We start from the raw sequence: 23,030 nt of genomic DNA on the forward strand, positions 1-23,030 counted from the left end.
CAGACTCTCAGTCATTAACCTAACCATAGAAAATTGCAACCCAAAAAAGGCGCACCCAGGCACACACACACACGCACGCGAGATACACATCCGAGCGAATCGCGGGGAACGCGAACATTCAATGGAGGAACGAAAAAAAAAAGAACAGCGATGAAGCACAGTAGTTAAGAAGATTCCAATTAACAAAAGCATGGCTTGAGAGGCTAGCATAAATAACAACTACTCGTCCAAAGTGTAGCTCTGATCTGAGCAACGCGACGGGACCCCCTTCCTTCCCGCCAAACGTTACCGCCTCCCACCCTTTCCTTGCCCCCTCGGTCTGGCTGTTGCGAACAACTTGTTCACTTATTCTGACGCCATCAAGACGTTTATCCTTTTTAGAATTCTCTATCGCTCCCGTCGCGCACAGTGGGTAAGATTTGTTTTCTGATACTTAAAAAATAAATAAATAAAAAATAAAAAAAAACATAAATTCCAATTTCGTGTCTCTTTACACAAAAAGTCGTTAAATTAACCACCTTTATCTGCAAGTAGTTGCTTGCATACGAGGGGTCCTCCTTGGTCAATTTATTCCTTCATTGGATGTTGCCACTTTCTGTCAACAACTGCGATGCAATAAGCTTGTCCAAGCCTATAAAATGAAAAACTCTCTCTTGTGCGGACGGTATCCTGAAAGATAGGCTGCGAATAACTCCTTTTTCGCTACTACAACATCGGGAGGCTTTGGTACTGTCGTTGCAAACTTTCCTGACTGTTGTATTCATCCTTTACCCGGTAAGAACTTTGAAGACTTCTAAATGCAATTATTTTTGTCCACTCCAATCGCTCCCTCGGAGCTCACCGTGCACGCCCGGTTGCGGAATGGACTGCTGTGATCGCCTAATCCGGTTCAGAGGCGATCTTTCCCTCTCTACACACTTGTCTCGCTCTTTATCATTGTGTATCATCTTTACATCCACCCTGGCAACGCAGCATAGACGCAAGGGTCTGGGATGAAGCAAAAACAAATCAACAGAAGTATGAGAGACATGTCTGGGCGCGCCGTTCAAACCGCGCGCGCTACAACACCATCATCAGCATCCATATGCTGGCTCATCCATGTGGCCTAAGGGTAAGTAAGGAAGTTTCGGTCGCTTTTACACGGAGATTGATGAAGCAAATGCGCGTGCAATGTTTTCTCTCTCGTTCGCTCTCGTTCGTCGTGCTTTGATCTAACCGATCCATCCCCGGCATTGCTTACCGACACGCCAAAAAGGTGTGTGTGTGTGTTCATCAATTCTCAAGGGTCAAAAATACGCACAACAAAAGGACCTGCTCCATCTTCTTGCTGCTAGCCGCGACTATGATTGGGGTTCGCCGTGTGTCATCCATATTTCGGTTTTGGTCTCTGTCTTCAAAGTTGGGTTAGAACAAAGGGGTATGCATCAGACACGATGTGGCGGAATTGGCGAGAAATAGCTTTTTTTTATAGAATTCTCAATTTTTAATGTCTAGAAACTGGGACTCTGATAAACCTGGGAGAGGCAAGTGGTCAAAAGTGAGGTTATTTCTTGAAAGAGATCTTACATCCCCATCCCCAAATCTTGAGGTCTGCCGAGGACTCCGCAGAACACGTCATGTTATTCAACCAGCCAAAGGAATGCGTAAAAATGCGTGAACGTTTCTTACACTCCCCACACACAACAGGACACCTTCACAATAGCCTGCTAGAAAGGACAATACACACCCTTACACCGATTGTTTGACCTTTCTATCCCACGCTCTCAAGTATGCTTTGTGAAGCAGGAGGAGGACGTACTGGTGGTTGACGAATCAAACCACTTCAAAACCTTCCCTCTAAATCCCTTTTGTCACAATTCATAGAACTGACCCTTGCGAGAGGGTAAAAGGATGCGCCCTTTGCTTCTTCTCTTTTAGCTTTACTGTTGCTGTTGTTGCAGTGCAGTAACTTTTGTTCTCATCGTAACCGAATGATCTCAGGCAGCAACACAGAAGGATCAACAGCCGCTTTTGTGGCGATGACGATGGTCCAGAACAATAATGGCGTCCACTTGAGAAAGTGCGTTTGCCAGCAGCAGGAGAACACAATGATAGATAAGTCAGTCTTTTACACTTGTGTTTTACAGAGCTTTGGAAGAAGAGGGGTGCGGTAAAATAGAACCCAAAAACGTCAGGTCAGGTGGGTCGTCGACGCCTATCGGACTCCGAGCTTGGCAAATCGAAGGTGTAATACCGCCATGATAGTTCCCAATGCTTGGTGGTAATTACCATTTATTTGACATTCAGCAAAGGAAAAAAAAAACAAATAATGGCAGCCAAGCAGCAGTTGTAGATGTGTCAGCAATTTAATACTCCTGTGTAGGAGTTGTTGATCGAATTATTGTACATAATACAGTTCCAGAAGCGATCACATATTTTGAAGAATCACCTTGAACACCGGTGTTTTGAGTGATAAAACGCTGACTGCAAAAAAAAAAAAAATGGAGGAACCCAACAAATTAAACAAACAAACCGCGAGCTTGCGTGTTGACGACTATGTCTCACCGTACGGGCGGCGGGCGGGAGTGATCGCGATTTGTTTGCTTTCGTTTTCCTTCATTGTTTATGCTGAATACGCGGTTTAATCAAATACGAAAACCTTAACACGTCTATGTCTGTCTTACGTCCCCCCCCCCCCCCGGCCCCACTCCATACCAGCTGTGCCTGTCTACACCCACCCTTCCTAACCTGAGAGACAACCAAGTGTGCAAGTATTTGTCCAAAAACAGTGAGAGTGAGCGTGTGTGAGAAGCCGATTTTAAAAATAGCCTTTCTACGTTGCCTTGCCAAGCCAGCCAGCCATCCCAAGCCCGGCACTTGGCGACCGTAGCCGCAATTACTCGCAGAACCAAACATATCTCGCCACGACTGAGATGGAAACGGTACGCCGCGCAGAGCGGGAAAGCAGAGAGAACCCATTAATGGTCGCGGGTTTTAGCATTCGAGGGGCGAATCATCGCTATCCGCGATCAAGTTCCGATACGCACCGTCGATAAGGTTTTTTTTTCCCTTCCCCTTCCCCCCCCCCCCCCCCCCCTGTGTGATGATGTTTACCGGTTCGGATGCAGAAACATGATCGGGGAAGCAACACAAACGTAAGGTAGTGTCGATCGACCGGCGACGGACCGGCGACGGTGACGCATTCCACGAGTGACAGCACATGTCGGCATGTTCGCGTATAAAAATTGGAGCACCCCGATGCGGGGGGGAGAGGTGGGGTGGGGAATGATTGGGAGAGGGTTTTGAGATTATGGGCAAGCCGCATAACAACAACAACAACAACAAGATGCTTCAGCCGAAGAACACAAACTTACTTGTGATGGAGGAAGTCGCGTCTGGTATGCAGAGGCACTGATCAGGGCCGACTGCATGATGCACTTTGCGATTTATTACAATTTCTGTAAAACAAAACTAAGCACAAAGCAATATATGCCGGAGGATATATGCAGACAGACCTCCAAGTAGGGGACTGACTATCTAACTACTTGGCATTAGCAAGCCTCGTAAACCATTCCATGCTCGGTGTGAGCCTAGCAGGATTTGATAGGTCGTCCAATAGCAAAGTCTGCAGAACTGACTGTAGTAGTACAATTACAACAAGTAGTGCAAAGACTGTCTACCCCAACATCTTCATTGTTCAACTCTCGATCACCTTGCAGAACACACTTAAACCCTACACTAAAAAACATCCAACCAGAAGAGACGGTTCATCAGGCCATACACCGGCGGGATGCTATTTCATATTTAGCGACCGTTAAGAATTCCATCATGCGAGTAGTAAAAATGATGAAGCACGAGGAGACTACATCCAACCGACCGCCATCCAACGAACCAAAGGGGGTAGACAAAGTGAGACCGTTTCATACCAGTATAGCGTGTCTCTAGTTGTAGTAAAACATACGACGGATCACCCTTGTGATCCTCCCAAGACTGTATCCCCCTCACACAACCCCCCTCTCCCTTCCCCTTTGGAGAAAGGCGCCATAGTAAATGATTGAAATGAATATCGCGTGACCATAGCGAGTTAAATGTGGATAACAAACGAAACAAGAATTCTGAACTTGTTCTACAAAAAAATAAAAGCTATAGGCGTCTTCTAAGGCGGCCTCTCGCAATGTCGTTGTTGGTGCAATTGCATACAATGCACCACCATCTTCTTCGCCTTCAGTGGCTCACTCAACACCAAAAATCCCGCCCTAATTGATTACTCCACCATGGCTTAAACTAAGTTAGTAAAGCCAGCATAGTTTGGTCAAGATCTCTTGGGATTTTAGGCTCAAAATAAGAAGCAGAAACAGTGGTGCTTGATATGTTGCTCCAGAAGAGATTAGAAAGCTCCACTCAACTAGTCTCTGATATCAGGACTCTCCTTACGTTCTGGCAGAGTCTTCACACATCAGGACTGAACATGATATCCCGTTTGGACCGGTAGGAATCGCTACCCAGCACCAAGGAAACTAGTGATGGCACATCAAGGTTTCTCCCAAGAAATTCTAGAAACAAAATAACGTTTTTCGACACAAATAACAGTCTAATATAGCTTTGTTGATTGCAATTAAGCCTCACAGAATAGCAAATAAAGACACATTACTATTTTAACGTTGTCCCACTCGCGCTGAAATGTCAAAAGGCGACCCATTCTGACGCGTTCTGGCCCCGGCGAACATGTAAACAAAACTTGCACACGCAACATATCCCACACAACATTCAGCTCTTGTGGTGTGTCTGGTGGTGCAGTGCAGTCTCATGCCCAAACTATCCACTCTAAAACATGCATTTTGCACTTCCACATTTACAGCCCACATAATGGCACCTCCGCCGGGGCAAGAAAGAACGCGAGAGAGCGGAGAGATGTGACAGCAAGCGGTAGACCGCGTTGGACAAATAGCCGAGTACGTACGAGTAGGCAAATTAGAAGTGATCTTCGTCTATAAATATAATTCACACCTAAAAATTCCTTTTTTGCGACATACACATTACAGTTTGTTGCTCACATTGGGGTACAGCGGACAATTTTTAAACAAATATCGGGATGAAACTATTTCTCATTTGCAAAGATCATGAAATGGTGTGTTTTATTTGTTTTACTTTTTTAGGTCCAATCACCTATCTGTGACTGCTGGCAGGGCCACAGGACCATGTATACGTCCATCAGCATTTTACTATCTGGATTCACTGGTATAGATATAATTGCCCGAGGTTTCCATTTCCGAGTCTTCGATGGCACTTTCGCTAGCGCCAGAGAAAACAGCCAAGACGTTGTAGGTAGCACAGGGCCTTAAAGGGTTTCCGTCTACCTTCATCTGACTTGTGATGTTATTCTTACAGTGTCTGGTAAGGTTGGCCAGGATTTCAAAAAAGCTCCTAGTGTCGTAGGAGTACAGAGCTGCGGAACGTCATCTTCTTCAAAATTTTCAACAAGGTAAAGCTGAAACTGGAAACGTTTCATCCGCAGGAATGACTATCCTACTACGTGGTATCAATGCAAGTATTATATGTTCGGCCCAGCGGTTGGTTAAGCCCAGATGAAAGAAGGTTTCATCTCGCCAAATTCCCTCTGGGCTCTGGGCGACGACGACAAGGCGATCTCTGCTAGCAGGGTTTACAGCAATTCTTTGTAATTTACATTTACAGTTAACAGCATTCCAAGAGACAAGCTGCGATGTGATATACGTGCTCGAGAATTGGATCAATTGATCCAGATCGTCAACTGATGGCCGGGTGTGCATACATGCCTTGCTCCAATTATTTTCCGCAATTCTGCTTGATTTAAGAAAGCACATTGTTTGCGGCCGGTAAAGCGGATGGGGAAACTCTACATCAATTGTCAACTTTACAGTAAAAATTAATATTTTTTCTTCTTCTTCATTGCAATAAATAATGACACATTAATAAGCTCATAAATCGTCTTGAAGTTACGATATAATAAGCACACCCAATTTGATTTAATGTGTGACGATCAATCAATCAAGGGTGTGAGGAAGATATAAATTATAAATTAAATATAGATATGCATAGATAAAATATACACGAACAAACACACACACATACTAACCTGATGGTGATGGGAAGTGTACGTACACGATGCTGCCGACCGGGGGGTTCCTGTATTTGACACACAGTGAGCAGCTGTGCAGCTCGGTACTATTGATTGATGCTAATTGCATGATGCATTGAACGGTCTTGTTGATGGACGTACGGGGCGCGCTCGATGTGCCGCTTGTTGATATGACGTTTATGTACCGCATAAATTTGTGTCTGTGATACTCAAACACACACGCGTACCACACACATCACTCACTCTTTCTTCTATAGCAACAGTGGTGCGCTCGCACAACACATTTCACTCTGTATGATCGGCGCGCGCACCAAAAACAAATAGAGCAAAATTAAAGTAAACACACAGAAACAATCAATATTTTTTTGGGGTGGATGGGAGGGGGGTGGTAGGGTGAAAGTGTGTGTGTGTGTGTGTTTGTTTGTTGCAACCAATGTGCATTCAGACGATGTTCAAAGGGACACACATACACACCAGCAGTAGTAATAGAGGAGAACGCACTCTAATCTGATCTTTTGCAAGGGGCTTTTTTTTATTTGTTTTTCTTATTTCGCGCGCACAGAAACACACACAAACACACTGACAGCTACGGTCAGATGTTGGGGCTGCTATCGGCGTCGAATTTGGCTGCCGTCCGCAAAAATCAACCCCGTGCAATACACATGGGAACAGCCGCTGCGCGACACACAGAAGAGACAAACACTACCGACGTGTATTTTACACGAGTCTCGGCAGCGCGTTGCGCGGACGGGTCTGCGTATTTACCGGGGGGGGCACATGAAAAGGTAGCTTCCGACTTATCATATCACACCGCGAACAGACGGCGACAGGCGGACTTCAGTGGGGAGGGGCAAAGGGGTGGAATCTGAATCGGAAGTAGAAGTATGTGATGTGTGCGTGTGTTGATTGAAATTTGTCCCGAAAAAAAACCCTTTTAGTAGTTGCTTTGCTGCTAAAAGAAAAATATCTTGCGTACGCAACACCCATCCCGGACCATTCACTCGCGCACACACACACACATGGATGCAAAAAAAAATCGCCGGGAGTCCAAAGATCGCGCATCAACAAACCCCCTCCCTATAGGAAAACCACAGGAGGAACCGACGTATTCTTGAAGTCAGAATTTGCTCCGTGTCTCGCTTGCGATGTTGACGTTTAAACATGCGCGATCTCCAAGTCCAGACTCCTCCAGAAGCAATTATTATCAAGCGCGAGTAGGCTAGGTGTAAGCTAGAACCAGGGGTCGGCAAAGTATGTAGAACACTCCATTACCGCAGATAAGTTTCAGTAAGATTTTCCCCCAACACAAAGACTTTCGCAATGAAGGAGCACTTTGGAAGTGAACGTGTGTAATCGTTTTCTTAATAATTTTTATTTGAATTTTGCAATGTGAAATAATGCTAATTAACGAGTTCGCCAACGGGCTCGCTGTGCTCCTCCAAGCCTCGTGCCGAGCGGGTCTCGCTGACGAGCACCTTCTTGGTAGGACATGGGTCCAGCATCCTTATCGCGTGGCCCCGCTATCGTTTCCTTCCGTCTTTGACTGCCGTCCGCCAAACAGCTCTTTCGCCACACACCGCCAAAGATAGTCCTTAGCACACGCCGTTCGAAAATGGCGAGTGCATTGGCATTCTCTGTCAGTATTGACCAAGATTTTCCTATCCGAACTTATCATGTGCGATATATCGTGCAGATAGTCTGTCCTCACACTACGCTTGTCATCTTTATCTCAAACATCACCCCCCCCCCCCCCCACCCCTCCCGCACGGGTATTATTCAATATTTTGCTGTCACCTTATTCATCTTTTTCAAAACTTGTTTTCTGACATATGACCTACAGGGTACGGCTCGTCTTTACTGTCTGGCCTGCTAGAAAAGCGGGTGTAGTTCTCAAAACTCTCTAAGCGTCTATAAATAAATAGGAAAAAAAATCTGTCAGGCCCTTTAGTGAAAAGTGTGCCTACCACTGCACTAGACGCAAAAAGAGATGGATGTTGTAGAGTGTGTGTGTGTGTATGGGACGTTACCGGTTTTCGGCGTGTTATCGATTTGTTTGGTTAAGCTTTACTACTTCTTCTTTTTCTGCGCCTTTGCTCTATCTCTTTCACGCCGAAGAATCAGATCTCCTTCCCACCCATTCGAACACCTCTTACATCCCCTCAAACACCTTTCAATCTTAGCGCTATCTATCACGTATTTACACACCGCACAACGGCGAGAAGATGAAGTGAGAGAGAGAAGCTTATCAACAACAAAAAAAAAAAAACAGCTACAAGACAGAATCAACACAAGCGAAGGACACCTCCAAGAAAAGTTCACCTTTTCTTTGGTGCGTTATCATCACTTCGCTGAGGCCCATAGGTTCCATCGGTCTCCAGCGAACGCACTCCTACGACTATCCGGCTATCTTGTCAAAAACAAAACACCCATACATATATGTGTCTCTTCTTACGATTCTCGGATCTTCTCGAGCCCACAGGAGATCTTGAGCTGCCGTTCATTCCTTCCTTTACTTTTTGATTTCTCACCACCCAAATCACACTAAAAATGAGATCAATCAAAAGGGAAGAGTGCTCCACGAGCCATCTTGCCTGCCTCGCTCGACGCATCAAAGGCATCGGGTTCATTTAGAGTGTAACCTCGCCGGTTTTGGAAGAATGTTGCGGATGATGTTAATCCAGATTGACTTGATGCTTCTCGGGGTGATGATATCGCCACGTCCTTTGCCTGGTGGAACTCGACCTGGCCTCAAGAACCTTCGGAAAGCATGTTTTAATATATTTTAATACACAAAATTTGTTGGCAGGCAACTTGAATGTTGGGTTCTGGATATGATTGAATTTGATTGAACATCGTGAGGGATTGTGGTCTGCTAAAATTTCCATGACTTGAGTTCACCTGTAACTATCTCGGGAGCACAGGGTCCGGATGAGATTCTGATACCTACCCCCGTTGATACCAGGTCTCAAAATAACGGCAGAAGTTCGAATTTCCCACACTGGTCAGCTCCATTGATCGTGTATCCTCCCCTCAAATTCTATAAACTAAACATTAACCTATTGATCAAGCGCAATCGCACCCGAAGTCTAGGCATTGTGTACTTTTTGAAGGGAAGAACTGCCACAAAACCAACCAGGAAGACGGCAAGACAATTGGATAGAATTTCGGCTTTCGCACCCGGTGGTAGTGGGGAGCCGATTCACAACACCACGTGTCTGCACAACTGAGCACACACCGCGAGAACTCGGAGCACAATCACTTGTGTACACACACACACACACTCGCACATCCAGCATCGGTAAAGAAATTCGCATCACTAAATTTCAACCTCATCGAGCTGTGGGGATTTGCATTCTTCAATTGTACCTCCTAGAACAAATAGAACCTACACACGCACGCCTTCCACAAGAGAGACACCCGTAACGCACCCCACACAATTTACAACACAATTGTTGCAAATGTACGAGAGCGAGAGAGAGGGAGGATCCAACCCCCTTCACCCCCACTCCACCCCAATTATGGCCGCGTACGGTCGTTGATCACTTACACACAATTGCTTGGTCAGAGCACGCATATCACACGGGTGCGCGCGTTTGGCGAACTAGACACGACGCTGGATGTCACCCTGATTAAGTGTAACTTCACGCACTTGCGAGAACGCGCACACAACCGCTTCGAAGTACGGGATACCGCTCTTATGCTCCCGGCACACGTCCAACGGCTACGAGCTCGGACAACATTTTGAGCAGCTTTACGCATCGCAAGCCGTTGTGTGTCGCGCAGGTTCTTTTCGTCTTTCTTGGAGTTGCGGATCACATGCGGGACACAAGCGTTGGTATATCATGCCGGGGGTGTCCTACCTCTCTGAGAATTTTCACCTTGCTTCCACTCCAGCGAGAGGGAGAAAGCGATAGCGTGGTGGCAGCGAGAGAGGGTGAGCGAGTTCTCTCTTTTGTTGGATGTTCGTGGTTTTTGTTGTTGTTTCTTACGAATTCTTGTTCATGATCTCTCTTTCGCTCCATCGTGCTTTCTCTCGCTTCTATCGCGATCGTTTGGATCTAGGATATGGCGTTGATTTCTATAGGTCGGAATACATGGAGTTAGTGCTGAGCCCAGGATCCAAAACGAATGAACCAGGTTTTTGTGCCGAAGTCTACGCACACTATCATAAACCTCATTCAAACCCTTGCATTGAGCACCAGCAGTATGAAGGCGAAGGTCTGCTTGCTTTCTTCCTTAATCCTGTAGGAGAATAATCCACCCAAAACGGAATCGGGAGTATTCGGGAGTCCATTTTAGAAAAGCCGAATCTCAATCCAAAATCCCACATGTAAACAAAATCCCCTAGCTGCCATTGCCTATCTTTGATCATTACTGAATCGAATTACTGTGATTTTAGAACTAATGAAAATTCTTCTTCTCTGTTTGTTCAGGGTGCATTGGCGTCCTCCGTCCTAGTTCAGGGTTGCACCCCGGTTGGCTTAAAGACTTTACCAGGTTGCGGTTGCTATTGTTAGCAGGAAATTGTATAACTGGGTTTTTTTACAATAGTTCTCGAGAGTGTATTTTTAAAAGCGCACCACTATTTTTACTTTGTCATTTTGATAAAAGAAAACAGACAAACGCAAAAAAAACACTTAAAAAATGTTATGTTTATGTTGATTTGATAATTGTTTAGGTGAGTCCAATTTGCATACCTTGTTCCTTACTTACACCTAAATCATTCTTCGGATGAAAAAAAAATCATTTAACAAGAAAACGAAGTAGTATACTGTTTAGGGATAGGACAGGCAAGATCAAAAGGATAGGACAAGCAAACATTAAATCAATGAAAAAGACATCAAAAAACACTCTAGGGATTTTTTTTTGGAATGGGGTTTCGAAATGTTTTGAATTGTCGGCTTTTCTAAAATGGACTCCCGAATACGCCCGATCTCGACATGCCAAAGGAAGGCCAAAGGAAGGAAGGAAGGCAAATGCAAGGAGGTAAATGAGAATTACGGTAGTGTGCGTAGACTTCAGCAAAACATCGGGATGTTACTTGGGATTTCGACTAACGCCGTCTATTCCGACCTTTTGAGTTTGATCAAAATTGTTTTGTTGGCAGTCCAACCGTGAAGGTAAAAATTGGTGAAAATTTTATTAAAACTTCTCTTTTGGTCGCGATAAAGCGCAGTGTCTAGCATGAGGGATTGTTAGAATTCTAGCACTATGTAACATCTGGACATTGCAGAACGTGTTCAAGTCATGAATGCAGAAAAGTCTTGATCAAATAAATATATTCACCATTTGATCATAACTAAGGCAAAAACGTGTACTCGGTCCAGCAAAACATGTGCTTGATTCAGACACTCAGTGGCACTACGTGGAGCGTTATTTGCATCAACCCCAACTCGATATCACCCGGAACTAATCCAAGGTAGCGATAAAGAGAAATGAAAGTAAACATATTTAGCTCTGCAATAGACTATGAAGCGTGCTTTCTAACTTCATGCTCGGTTATCAGTTCCTTAACAAATAGGACAAAGAAAAGCAAGACTTAATTCCTCGTTACGAATACATGAGCCCTGTGGCTGAACAACAACGGGGCAATGTATGATGGGAACAAAATGAACACACTTTTTTTTTCTGTCAATTTATATACCCACCAAAAGGAGGAATAGAGTAAAGCATTATTTTATTGAACCATATCACAAAAAGTTATGAATTTAGAAAACTCCGAGGATGACATCACACCCGCAAAGTCTTGGCACTGGCAAGGTTTGTTCTTCTCTTGGACGGCATGAGCTGATGGTAAACATGCCACGTCCGACGGGAAGTGCCATACTGCGCAGGCAGATCATGTACAGCCGTCGTTCCTGTTCCTCGAGAAATTCTTGATCGGGCACGTTTGGTGGCTGTGAAATGTTGATCTCGATGCGTAGCGAGCTGTTCAGGAACCTACGGACATCATTTATGGGCCGATCGTTCCGGAAGCGTCGCTGAAGAAACTCATCGTCCAACCCAGCCATACCGTCCTCGTCACAAACTTGGCGCAGTCTTTCGTCTTTCTGCGCACTGGATGCAGTTGCGCTACCAGCAACCGATAATCGTAAATTCGGTATACGTTAATTTTTAAATCCTCGTACAGAAGATAAAACGCTTGCAGTATGTCCGGAATGTGCGGGTAAAAGATTTGCAGGTTCATGATTTTGATATGGTCGTGCTACACTGTCGCCACTACCATCTACTGTCCCTTCCCGGCACACGTACAACTGAGTAGCGTGATTAACCAGAAACTCCCAATCAGTCGCCTCACCGTGCGAATTTTTGCCTCGGTGACGCTTTTTTGGCTCTTCCGCACACACAGAGCTATCGGCAGCCGGCTGCTGTCCACCGGTAGCGGACACCCGAATATCCGCATCTGGCGGTCGACCCATCATCGTAAACAGCAAGAGCGAAACATGCTCGCTTGAAAAGACTACCCGCTGGTGGGGACTGTCCAGAAATCCAAACTCATTACCGATGGCCAACAGGACGGGTTTCATCTCTTCTAGGGCGAAGGTTAGCGTAAACAGCCGTGGCAACGGTACACCCTCCTCCTGATCGACCGATACCGAGCGGGGTGCGTCACGCTCCAGCATAATACCGTCCGGTATCATCCAGACGGAAGATACCGGACACTGTAGCGTCGCATTGTACGTTTCGCCGTCCTCCAGAAATATGTGCAGCATGTCTTTATCGATTACACAGATGGCACTCCGGTTGGTGTTCGGTTTCAATGCCGGCGCCGTAACTGGCCGGATGAAGCGCTGCGTACAGAAGAAGCCGAACCGTATCGGAGTGTTGCATGTGAAGGTGATTTGGGGCAGCTTGTTCGACTCGTTATTACGCTGGGTCCACACAATCGTATGACCCTGCACGTACAGCTCTTCCTCGATGCCTTAAAAGACCGAGAATACGCTGTCCTGCCCCGTCTCGGTGGGTTCCTCGCGCAATCGATAAAATTCAGCCGGTACATCGTCATCCGCCGAGATGCTTAAGTTTTGCATGCTCTGCTGCAGCACAAAGTTTACTGGATGTCCGCCTAGCGTACGTTGCTCGTCTTCTACATTTGACCCCGACACTACCCGGCGGCCTCGTGGAAAGTATTCCTTTAATAAAAAATAAAATTAATAAATAAAAAAGATAAAATTGCCTGTACATTGGGTGCTGCTCTGTTACCAGCGGTTCCGTGGCGGTAATCATAGTTTCTTTTTTATCGTCCAGATTTGCAAACTAATGGAACCGGCGTCGTCGACGGTGGTGGTAATGATGGAAACCTAACCAAACACTAAACGAACGGCCCGGACAGCAGAAACGTACGCACAAATCGAGTTTATCGTATCAGAATCATCTGCTTTTCGAAACCGCTGCATACAATAGAAAACCGAATATACCGGCTTGGATACAAGTTCCAGGGATTTTTGACAGCGACAGCGATTTTTGACAGTTCTCGCATACATCGGGCCAAACAGGGTAAATAGACTAGATTGGCTCATAGCTTTGGCACCTTCGCCTTTTTGAATTTGAGAGTTTGACAGAAGTGGGTTCAATTATGCTGTGCTCATTTTAGCTCAATACAACGGCGCACCCCATACGATTGTACACACATACACTGACAAACGATCGACCCCACTCCTCTCAATTTGAGTTTCATTTTTTTCTACATTTCTACATTTTTCTACTGCGAAAAAATGATCATGACAGTTGTTGGGGAAAACAATCTGTTATCTTATGTCATGTCCCCCTGCGTCAGCGGTCAGTCAGCGGTTTGAAATGCTGAAGATGTATGATATATTTTTTTTCTCTCTTTAAAATTTTGTCATCCAACACCTCTCTCTTGTTATTTTTCTCATAAAACTGGGTCAAGAAAAAAATAAATGTTTGTTGGCGAAAATTGCTAGTTGGGTCAATCGATGCAAAGTGACAGCTGTCACACACAACAAAAAAAATTCCGTCAAAAAGCCCATGCAAAAAGGTTAAGTTTGAAACAAAAAAAATACACACAGCAAAATCCAGAAGTAAAACAGCCGCAGCCGCCGACGAGGGTTTTACAGTTTCGAATTCAAGGGGCCGCACACGATGGGGGCCACATCCAGCAGACCGAGAACGTTGGTGGTGAACAACGACTCGCCCGCCGGTCTGATCGAGATATCCGACGATGTGGTACAGCGGCTCAAGAGTGGCCACCCGTCCAAGACGCAAGGTGAGTACGCACTCACTGCATTCCGATTCGCCCTCAGGAATTGCATCGGTTCGAATCGGTAAGAAAGGGGAGCTTGTACCTTCTTTCTGCCCGCTCGCCCCGAGCTGTTCGATCTGCTAATTTGTGGGCATGGCCAACTGAACTATGCCGACGCGTTTCTACTCGCGCACCGCAGCTATATCCCGGTGTTATGCAACCGCTAAAATGGGAGAAAAAGCACTGTCACACCTGGCCTGTGCCCGGGGCTGGAAAATGCAATCCAAATCCATCCAATTTTTTTTCGCATCAATCAACCACCAGGTCGAAGTGCTGACGACGCCCAGCAGCAGCCGATTGGTGACGGCAGCAGTGCACCGACTGCTCGTGGTCCGAGCTCCTACCCAAATCCACCGGTGCCACCCTCGGTGGTGTATCAGGGCGAACTTCCGCTCACCTCGATGCAGGTACTGCAGGAAAAGGAGCGCGAGCTGCGGGAAAACGACGTTTACTGGACCCAACGGCTGAAGGCACTCGAAGCGAACCTAGCCAGGACGAACCAAGTGCTGGAGAAGGAGTACAGTGATGCGGTAAGTTAGAGGGTTATACACACGGGAGATAATTAAAGCGGTCACTAATAATATGAGACCTTTTTGATATCCATTTTATTAGAGGCTTTGAGTCTCCGAGACTACATTCTACTAGAAAAAAAAAAGAAAACTAGGTCGATTCGCTGAAAATTGGCTTAACAATCTCACTTTTACCTATTGTACAATAGCAGGTTGTCTCACATTATTGGCGGTCACTGTATGTCGGTTGATTTTGTATTTTATCTATCATTAAAATCCTTTGGCAGACAAATGCCGTCCACTCGTGTGATAACATATTTGTCAGATTTCGTATTCCGGTTTCAAAATTTGAATAGGAAAATAGATTTTTCATTTATTTTATTTTATTTTATTCATTTATTTTCATTATTCCGGTTTCAAAATTTGAATAGGAAAATAGATTTTTCATTTATAAGCGTGCTTAAAAAATATCAAAAAACGAATTAAATGCGTTTCTTTGCTAATAGCCATTAAAACCGGGACAAAAAAAAACGCCGCGCAGTCTTTAATAAATCTGACAGATATTTGCCACCCAAAACGAAATCGGTCGAACACGTTTTGAAGGATAGATTTAAAAACCGATGATATCGTTTTCTACCGTGCGATAATCCTTTGAAGCAGAGCAACACACATATATTAACTTTCCCACCATCGGTTGTAGGTTGCGGATGTAAAGAAACGGTTTGCGACGACCGCCGTTCAGCAGCAGCTGCCACCGTGCCAGGATCTGAAGGCGAAGGTGATTGCGTGCTACCGACAAAATCCGCACGAAACGCTGCGCTGTGCCGAGGAGGTGAAGCAGTTTACGGACTGCGTCAATCAGCACCGAATTCAACTGCTACACCAGCGTGCAGCGGCCGACCCTGGAAAGAAGTAAAAATCCCGCTCTTGGAAGTAGGCAATGCGCACACAGTCGATCGGCATTTGCTGTAGCGGACCGTTCGTCAGTGCTGCGCGACCGTTGGTTGTGCCTCTTCCCGAGTAACGAGAGTTTGTCTAGCGTGAATGATGTCGATACATTTATTCGTTTGTAAATATAAAATCAAAATCAAACGACTTGCGAAATGAAGGGTTTACCTTTTTGTTCTTCTGCTACATTCCCGCATCGATACAACAACAAAAAATCTAAAGTTATCCAATGCAAGTCGAGAACACATAGCGTCGTTCAGCCCTTTTATTTGACCTTATAATTTACATTATTCGTGCTTCGTGCTACGTTATACTTTATAAGGTGGCAAGTGAGCGGCTATTACTGTTGTTAGGAAATAAATTTAAGAAAAATAATTCTAAACGAAATTTTGACTATGCAGGCGATTAGATTAATAACTGATCTGATAAGAAATTCACGAGTTCACCTCTTAGAGTTCACCAAAACTCTCAGGCACTATTAAAACTAGGGCAAGTAGTATATTCCCTCTCTAAAAAGGTGCATTTGTATTTGGCATTGCTAAGTATGTCCCATATTCCCAGTCTCATCCCAAATCTCATACGGACCGATTCGCCGTATTGAGCACTCTGACTATCCAACTACGTAGTATCAATTCCAGTAAACCATTCGATGGCCGACGCAACCAAGTGAGTTTATAGGCCAAGAAAACGAAGAAGAATCAGCTCGTTTGCTAGAGTGTATGCGAGGCAGGCTGGCCCATATAAAGCAGTTGCAGGAGATTTCGATGGGGAAGTCCCTTAGGATCAAAAACATTGATAAAAAAGGCTATAAAATCCCCTCCTAGGTACACAGTGGCTGTGAAACTATTCCGTACTGTGGCTTATAGAAACAAATAGCATCTTTTCTGTGTGTACTAGCCTTCGAAGAGCAAACTATTTGCATGTACAATTTCTGCCATTGTCAGACATTTAATTGAAAGAATTTTGGGTATTCGACACACTAAACACCCCCTACACCCAAAACAACAACAGGTAAAGAATTCCTGCTCGTAGTGGTGTTTGGTAGGATTTCTTTGCGATTGAGAAACACTGAGGTTATGGTTATGGGACGACAGCAAGAATTATCAATTATTATATTCATGAATTATCAAGCATTGCTTTCTAGCGTGCAACGTCGGGTACGCTGGGGCACGGTGGTGTTGTATAAAACCAACCGAAGATCAGCACTAGCAATCAGTGAACGAGTTGCAACAGCTCTAGTTAGGATCGCTCGATCCCCATAGCCATTTTCTGGAAGAAACGCTTTCGCTTCGGAAGTTCAGCATGAAGTCCTATATCTTGCTATGGATAGTGCCACTACTGGTCGCTAGTATACACGGTGCATCTGTTTCGAAACAGGAAACATATGCTTGGTGCGTCCCCGTGGAACTTCTCGACGATTGTGCGCGTTTGACCCGTGCCGCCGGTGTTGCGATTGAGTGCGTCGGCGGTATCGATCGTCTCGATTGCTTGCGAAAAGTGCAAAATCGTGAAGCAGACTACCTCGTGGCAGATCCGGAAGATGTGTACGTTGCATCGCACTTCGACAATCAAGACTTTGCCGTGTTCAGTGAATTGCGCACGGCCGAAGAACCGACAGCCAGGTTCCGGTACGAAGGTATCATGCTGGTGCGTGCGTCCGACAACTTCCGCAGCTTAGCTGACCTGCGCGGTAAACGTTCGTGTCATACCGGGTTCGGGCGCAATGTTGGCTATAAAATTCCGGTGACGCGTCTGCAGCGTGCTGGCGTGCTGAAGCTACCGGCAGCGGACAGATCGCTATCACCGGTCGAGAGAGAGTTGGCGGGATTGTCGGATTTGTTCAGCGCTTCGTGTCTACCGGGCAGCTACTCATCCGATGCCGGCGTTGACCGGTTGCTGAAGGGCCGGTACGCTAATTTGTGTGAACGATGCGAACAACCGCAACGGTGTGCGAAGGATGATCGTTTCGCTGGGTATGAGGGAGCTATTAGATGCTTGGTAGAGAATGGTGGTGATGTGGCGTTCAGCAAAACGATTTACGTTCGCAAGTACTTTGGACTTCCGGTAACACCTGGTGGCGCACCTGCGCCGGCACTGAATCCGAACGCTCGGACACAAGACTATGTGTATCTGTGCGAGGACGGAACGACGCGTCCCATTGCCGATGGACAGCCGGTGTGTTCCTGGGCACAACGACCCTGGCAGGTACTGCTTGGCAATGGCGATGTGGTTGGACGGATGCGTGAGCTTCAGTCGCTCAGTCAACAGCTTTATCGCTACTGTACCGATGCCAACAATCAACTATCGGAGGTGGATCGTGCCACGGCACAGCGACTCTGGATGGATCAGAAGGCACCGATAGTAGATCGGCAGGATACGCTAGCACCTCGCGCTTATCTCGCCCAGGCCAACTATGCGGAGGTAATCGAGCGGGAAGGACGTTTCGGTAACAAGTTGCGCCTGTGCGTCGTTTCCGAGGACGAGCGGCAGAAGTGTGAGCTGATGCGCCAGGCTGCCTATTCCCGTGACATTCGGCCCGCTCTGCAGTGCGTGTTAAAGACGGTGGATGCTTGTGTGGCCGCTGTAAGCGATGGGACGGATGCCGATGTGGTTGTATTGAAACAATCGAACGTTCAGCTAAAACCGCTCATGTGGGAAACGTATGGTGACGTAATGGTAGCGATAGCTGATAAGACAATTACCAAGGAGCGTCTACAGAGCGGTCCAGTGTACGTACGAACTGAAGCTTCTTTAAGCTTGCCGTAAGATTATATTTCGTTTTTATTTTGTTGCCTATTTTCAGTGCACTCGATTCGACCAACGATCAGGCAGTCGCGGCGGCAAGAGTACTATCCTCAAAGTTACCCTCACTGCAGACCGTCGACGTGAATTCGCCGAACAGTGCATCAGCACCAATTCGTATCGTGCTTTCGAAAAAACTCTCCGACGTACCGGACAGTGTAGAGAAAGTGCTGGTGTGTGCTGATCTAAGTTTTCAGCCCCTCTCCAATGCGGCAGGCTGCCATCTTGAGTCCAACGGAAATGCCGAGCGCAATGCTGCCGCCGTCTATGTCCGAAAGGATATTGACGAAGCTTTGCAAGATAGTATCGTGCACGCTTTCACCGCTTTGTCGGACACATTTGGACGTGGTCAGCCGAGGGAGCAAGTCTTTCGGATGTTCGGACAATTCCGGCTGCGAGACGGTACGGTGAAGCAACATTTAATCTTCCACGACTACGCCTCACTACTGACTGCGACCAAATAGTCGTGAGACAATAATTCGCAACGTTTCGAAGATGGAGGACAGAACAAACACAGACCATTGCCTAGAGCTTCTTGCATTTATGTAGCAATATATAGACCACTGTAGAGATTGCTCTGTTTAGCAGCTTCATGCATATATACTTGCATGTACTAGATACCCCTGCAAAACAAGACTCAAAACAATTAGAGTTTTATACACGAAACATCGCCGACTCCAACGCTTCCGCAACGCTAACGCCATTTTGTGCTAACGAATCGCAAATAAAACTACTTGTTTATTCGATGAGCAAATAAACACGTGGAACGAACTTCAGTATTTGACTTTGTTTATTCTAATTCTAGTCTGCTCTGTTTGGGATTAAAAGCTAATGCTCGGAATAAAAGGTAAAAGCTGTACATTGCAACGAATCTCAGTAGCTCCAGAGTCTACTTGATGCCTTTCTTGTCAAGAAATTTAGCTGCCTTGTACATGGTGACGTTGTAAAACTTGGACAATCCTGTGCCCTTGGAAGACTTGGTGGCGAGGCTCTCGTTGGAGGATCCTCGCTCCATGCCACCGCTCGTCTTGGTTGCATTCGGCTTCCGGACATGCAACTTGACAGGTTGCTCTCGTTCGGCAACCTTCACACGCACCAGTTGTTGAATCGGTTGCAATTCTACCTCCTGCGGCGGTTCGGTATCATCCAGATGGACCGGCTGAGCTAACATTGGAACCGAAGTCGCCAACCTCAAACTGGTTGATCGATTTGGTGAATTCTGCGCATCAAGTTGTCGAACTGAGGCTCGCGGTGTGTTGTGTCCGTCCTCTTCAGCATCCACGTAAGGTAGAAAAACGTCATCATCATCCTGGGCTGATAGCGAATCGGTGTTGATAGTAGGTTCCTTTCGACAGATGATATTCCCTTCCGGGACAGCCTTGAGGTTGACATTTTCGATGTGCTTGCAGCAGTAGTTGGTTGGTAGGTGTGATGTGGACACGGTGCTTCCCGTACCGTTGCTCAACTTCATCAAACTCTGACTACGCGACGGACCAACTTCGAGCACCCGTACGCGGTAGTGTAAAACCTGTGTGTGTGTCAGAGGGGAAATACATTTGCTGCTAAAAAAGGAGAATGGTTTCGTAAGACCATACCTTGTCTTCCGTCATGAAACGCAGGACGTCAGCCAGTGGGATCTTTGAACAGTGGCCATCCTTCAGAAAGTCAGGATCAAGCTCCGAATGGCAAGGGAAGCGCTGGACCAACAGCTTCCAGCTATCGACAGGCGAGTACAGCTCTAACTCGAAGGCAAACCGCGCACTAACTTTCGACTCCTTGGTAGCACAGATAACTGTCCACAGTACGGTTCTGCTGTCCTGATCGTACACCTGGTACAGGTTGAACGCTTCACCGTAGGCACGCAACACGTGGTAAGCTACGACCAGCTGCAATTCGGAGGCGCGCTGGTTAGCTTCCGCTCCAAACTCCCAGCGCAGATCCACCGTCGGTTCTTGATACACGTGATCGGCGTGTGCCGCCAGACAGTGGCTCATCCAATCTCGCTCGCAGCCATGCCATCCGCACGCACCCCAAACCTTACCCATGAAGCACTCGATCAGCTTGTAACCGCACCGTTCCTTATGCCAGCGCAATAACTGCAACGGCAGACGTACCGCACAGCCCTTGGCTGCGTTTTTGCATGGAAACTGTACTTTCGAAACGATGGCTTCGAGGGTGTAGTTACGCAGCTCCGTCACTCGATCACCGCACAGTGGGCATGAGCCCCGCTTGGCACGACACACACTGCAGATACTGTGGCCAGTGGCACACATAGTGATGGGTCCGTCCATCGGTTCCGCACATCCCGGACACTTGACTTCGCTTACAATACTGTCGTAGTGTTTGAGCGTTATGTTGAACTGGCCGTCCCCGTACACGTACAGCGATGACTTTCGACATCCGGATCCATCCGACCGAATGCTCGGCGATTGCGATTCATCCAGGGACCGCATTCGCACAACAGCTAGCTCCGGTTCAGTCATATCCCCTGCACACGATTCTGTTGAAATACTGTTGGCTTCCATCTATATAATCCGGTTGATTGATGAGGTGTAAGGGACCTGACCGATGGATAAGCCGAATGAACTGAACCCAATGGCGCTGCAGTAACTACTGACCGTGGACTGCAACGTACCATATCAACTAACTTCAGCGGTGCAGATATCACCACCCACTTACTGCCCGCGCGCCAAGCTGCTGGGCCCATTTTACACCTCTTTCTTTGCTGTTTCTTTGGGTGAAGGTGTGTGATATATGTGCAGCCGTATGGGGGAAGACACCCTCGCATTGCCGATGGGTATCGCGGGTATTCCGGAACGCAGTTTATCTTATCAATCATACCGCCTCATTGCGACGAACGTTGCGGCTTTCGGCAATCAGTGCGCCGCCGTTGGACATCAATTTACCAAACCTAGTACCTCGCAGATACACGACTCACACACCATAATCCTTGCTCTTTCCTGTACTGTTCTAAGTTGGCCTCTTGCGGAGGAAAACTTCCGCATTTAACATACGGCGGGAGGTGTGGTAAGGAGTTCTCGCTTCTCGCGGTCGACACGATCGATTATAGGACCGATTATGGCTGACCGTTTCACCCTTTGGATGTACGGAAGGGTGCTTACGTGGGCAGTGTTAAATGGGATTAGGGATTAGGCAGATGGCGTCATCAGGTGGGGGGGGGGGGGGGGGTTTGCAAGTTATCGAGAAATTGTACATGATCCGAAAGAATGCCCTCAAGGCCTCCTGCATATGTGTTCCATCGATTAACCTCAACTTTCGGCCACAGTCAAACATCAAATCTCTCGTCCATTCTACTCGAAGCTTCAGCCGTATGACTTTTCTGACCTGTTACAAAATTGGGTAATAAGTTGAGTACAACTCAACTTCCATCGGTCGTAAGGGGTTGAAGGTGTTGGAATTTGTTGTTGAGTTGTTGGTTGTGCGCTCACATGTGCTCTCGACTCTTGGATGTTCTCTACACTGCCATTTCGCTCACGCTATATCTTGCCACTGAGGGGGTCACGCTTTGGCCAATGTGCTTTACTCGCGCTCGTACAGCAATGTGTTTATTTTGGTTCGTCAAATGCGTGTCACCGGCGTTTATGTAGCTGACACGTTTTCCTTGACCATTGGGGAAGTGTTTTGTAACCGAATGTTTACTTCCCTCGATTACGAGCAGTATAGATGATGAAGATACATCTCCGCTATTTTTCTATACAGTACACCAAATAACTCTGGAGAAAATAATTATGCAGACTATTGGGAATATTTTGCGTTCTCCAAAAGCTAGGGGGTGGTCCAACAAATTGATCGAACTTCATCCCTTCTGGTTGCATTGGTATCGCTGTGGAAAAAGTTTCGCTTTTCCTTATATGAATTTTCCAGGGGTGATGGTGACCGGATTCTTGTACCCTCCAGCGTATTCTGGAAATTTCGTGGTGTATTGTTTTGGTAGCCATATTGAAATAGAATTTGACAGAACAAGGAGGCGGTGCAACACTTTCACGTTTATTTTTTTATTGCATGCTGTTGCCGGTGCATATGTACATATCTGGGAACAGCTGGAACTCATTTCGAGAGCTCCGGGAGTGAGTGCGTTTACAGGGTAGTACACATGAATGCAAGCAAATCAAATCAAATCAAATCAAAAGCAAAAGTCCGTTAGCCGAACAAGTATACCTTGGTGATAATTAGAAAACTTTTTCTTCTCCATGCCGGAACGATCATAGGTTATGCCGGTTAACTTATCAATAAGTCTTGTCTATATAGCCTGCATGAGCCTGGAGGTGGCCAAGGTGGTACAGCTCGATCGTTTCGATTTTATCGCACGGTTCTGTCAAAATTTTATATCGAATTTGACAAATGGCGAAACATTAAGATATTGGAAGGTTTCGTCATCTGTAAAATCATA

General features: G+C 46.4%; 4 protein-coding genes across 7 annotated transcripts in view; 3 read left to right on the top strand and 1 right to left on the bottom strand.

The window, feature by feature from the left end:
- The window catches only part of LOC126558897 (V-type proton ATPase subunit d), a 401,974-nt gene that overhangs the window by 230,116 nt on the left and 148,828 nt on the right, over window positions 1–23,030 (top strand). The window lies entirely within an intron of this gene.
- Window positions 14,174–15,792, top strand: LOC126562403 (MICOS complex subunit MIC25). Its single transcript, XM_050218916.1, has 3 exons — window positions 14,174–14,324; window positions 14,625–14,890; window positions 15,570–15,792. Exons 1-3 carry the CDS (start codon window positions 14,201–14,203, stop codon window positions 15,783–15,785), a joined length of 606 nt encoding a protein of 201 aa, XP_050074873.1. The 5' UTR covers window positions 14,174–14,200; the 3' UTR covers window positions 15,786–15,792.
- On the top strand, window positions 17,120–19,129 carry LOC126556529 (transferrin). The gene is made up of 2 exons (XM_050211794.1): window positions 17,120–18,546; window positions 18,621–19,129. Exons 1-2 carry the CDS (start codon window positions 17,120–17,122, stop codon window positions 19,081–19,083), a joined length of 1,890 nt encoding a protein of 629 aa, XP_050067751.1. The 3' UTR covers window positions 19,084–19,129.
- LOC126557173 (uncharacterized) lies at window positions 19,509–21,144 on the bottom strand. Its single transcript, XM_050212859.1, has 2 exons — window positions 20,215–21,144; window positions 19,509–20,147 (listed from the first exon to the last, which is right to left on the bottom strand). The coding sequence occupies exons 1-2, from the start codon at window positions 21,142–21,144 to the stop codon at window positions 19,509–19,511; spliced, it is 1,569 nt and encodes a 522-aa protein (XP_050068816.1).

The sequence above is a fragment of the Anopheles maculipalpis genome, chromosome X (genome assembly GCF_943734695.1).
Source record: "Anopheles maculipalpis chromosome X, idAnoMacuDA_375_x, whole genome shotgun sequence".
Classification (NCBI taxonomy): domain Eukaryota; kingdom Metazoa; phylum Arthropoda; class Insecta; order Diptera; family Culicidae; genus Anopheles; species Anopheles maculipalpis.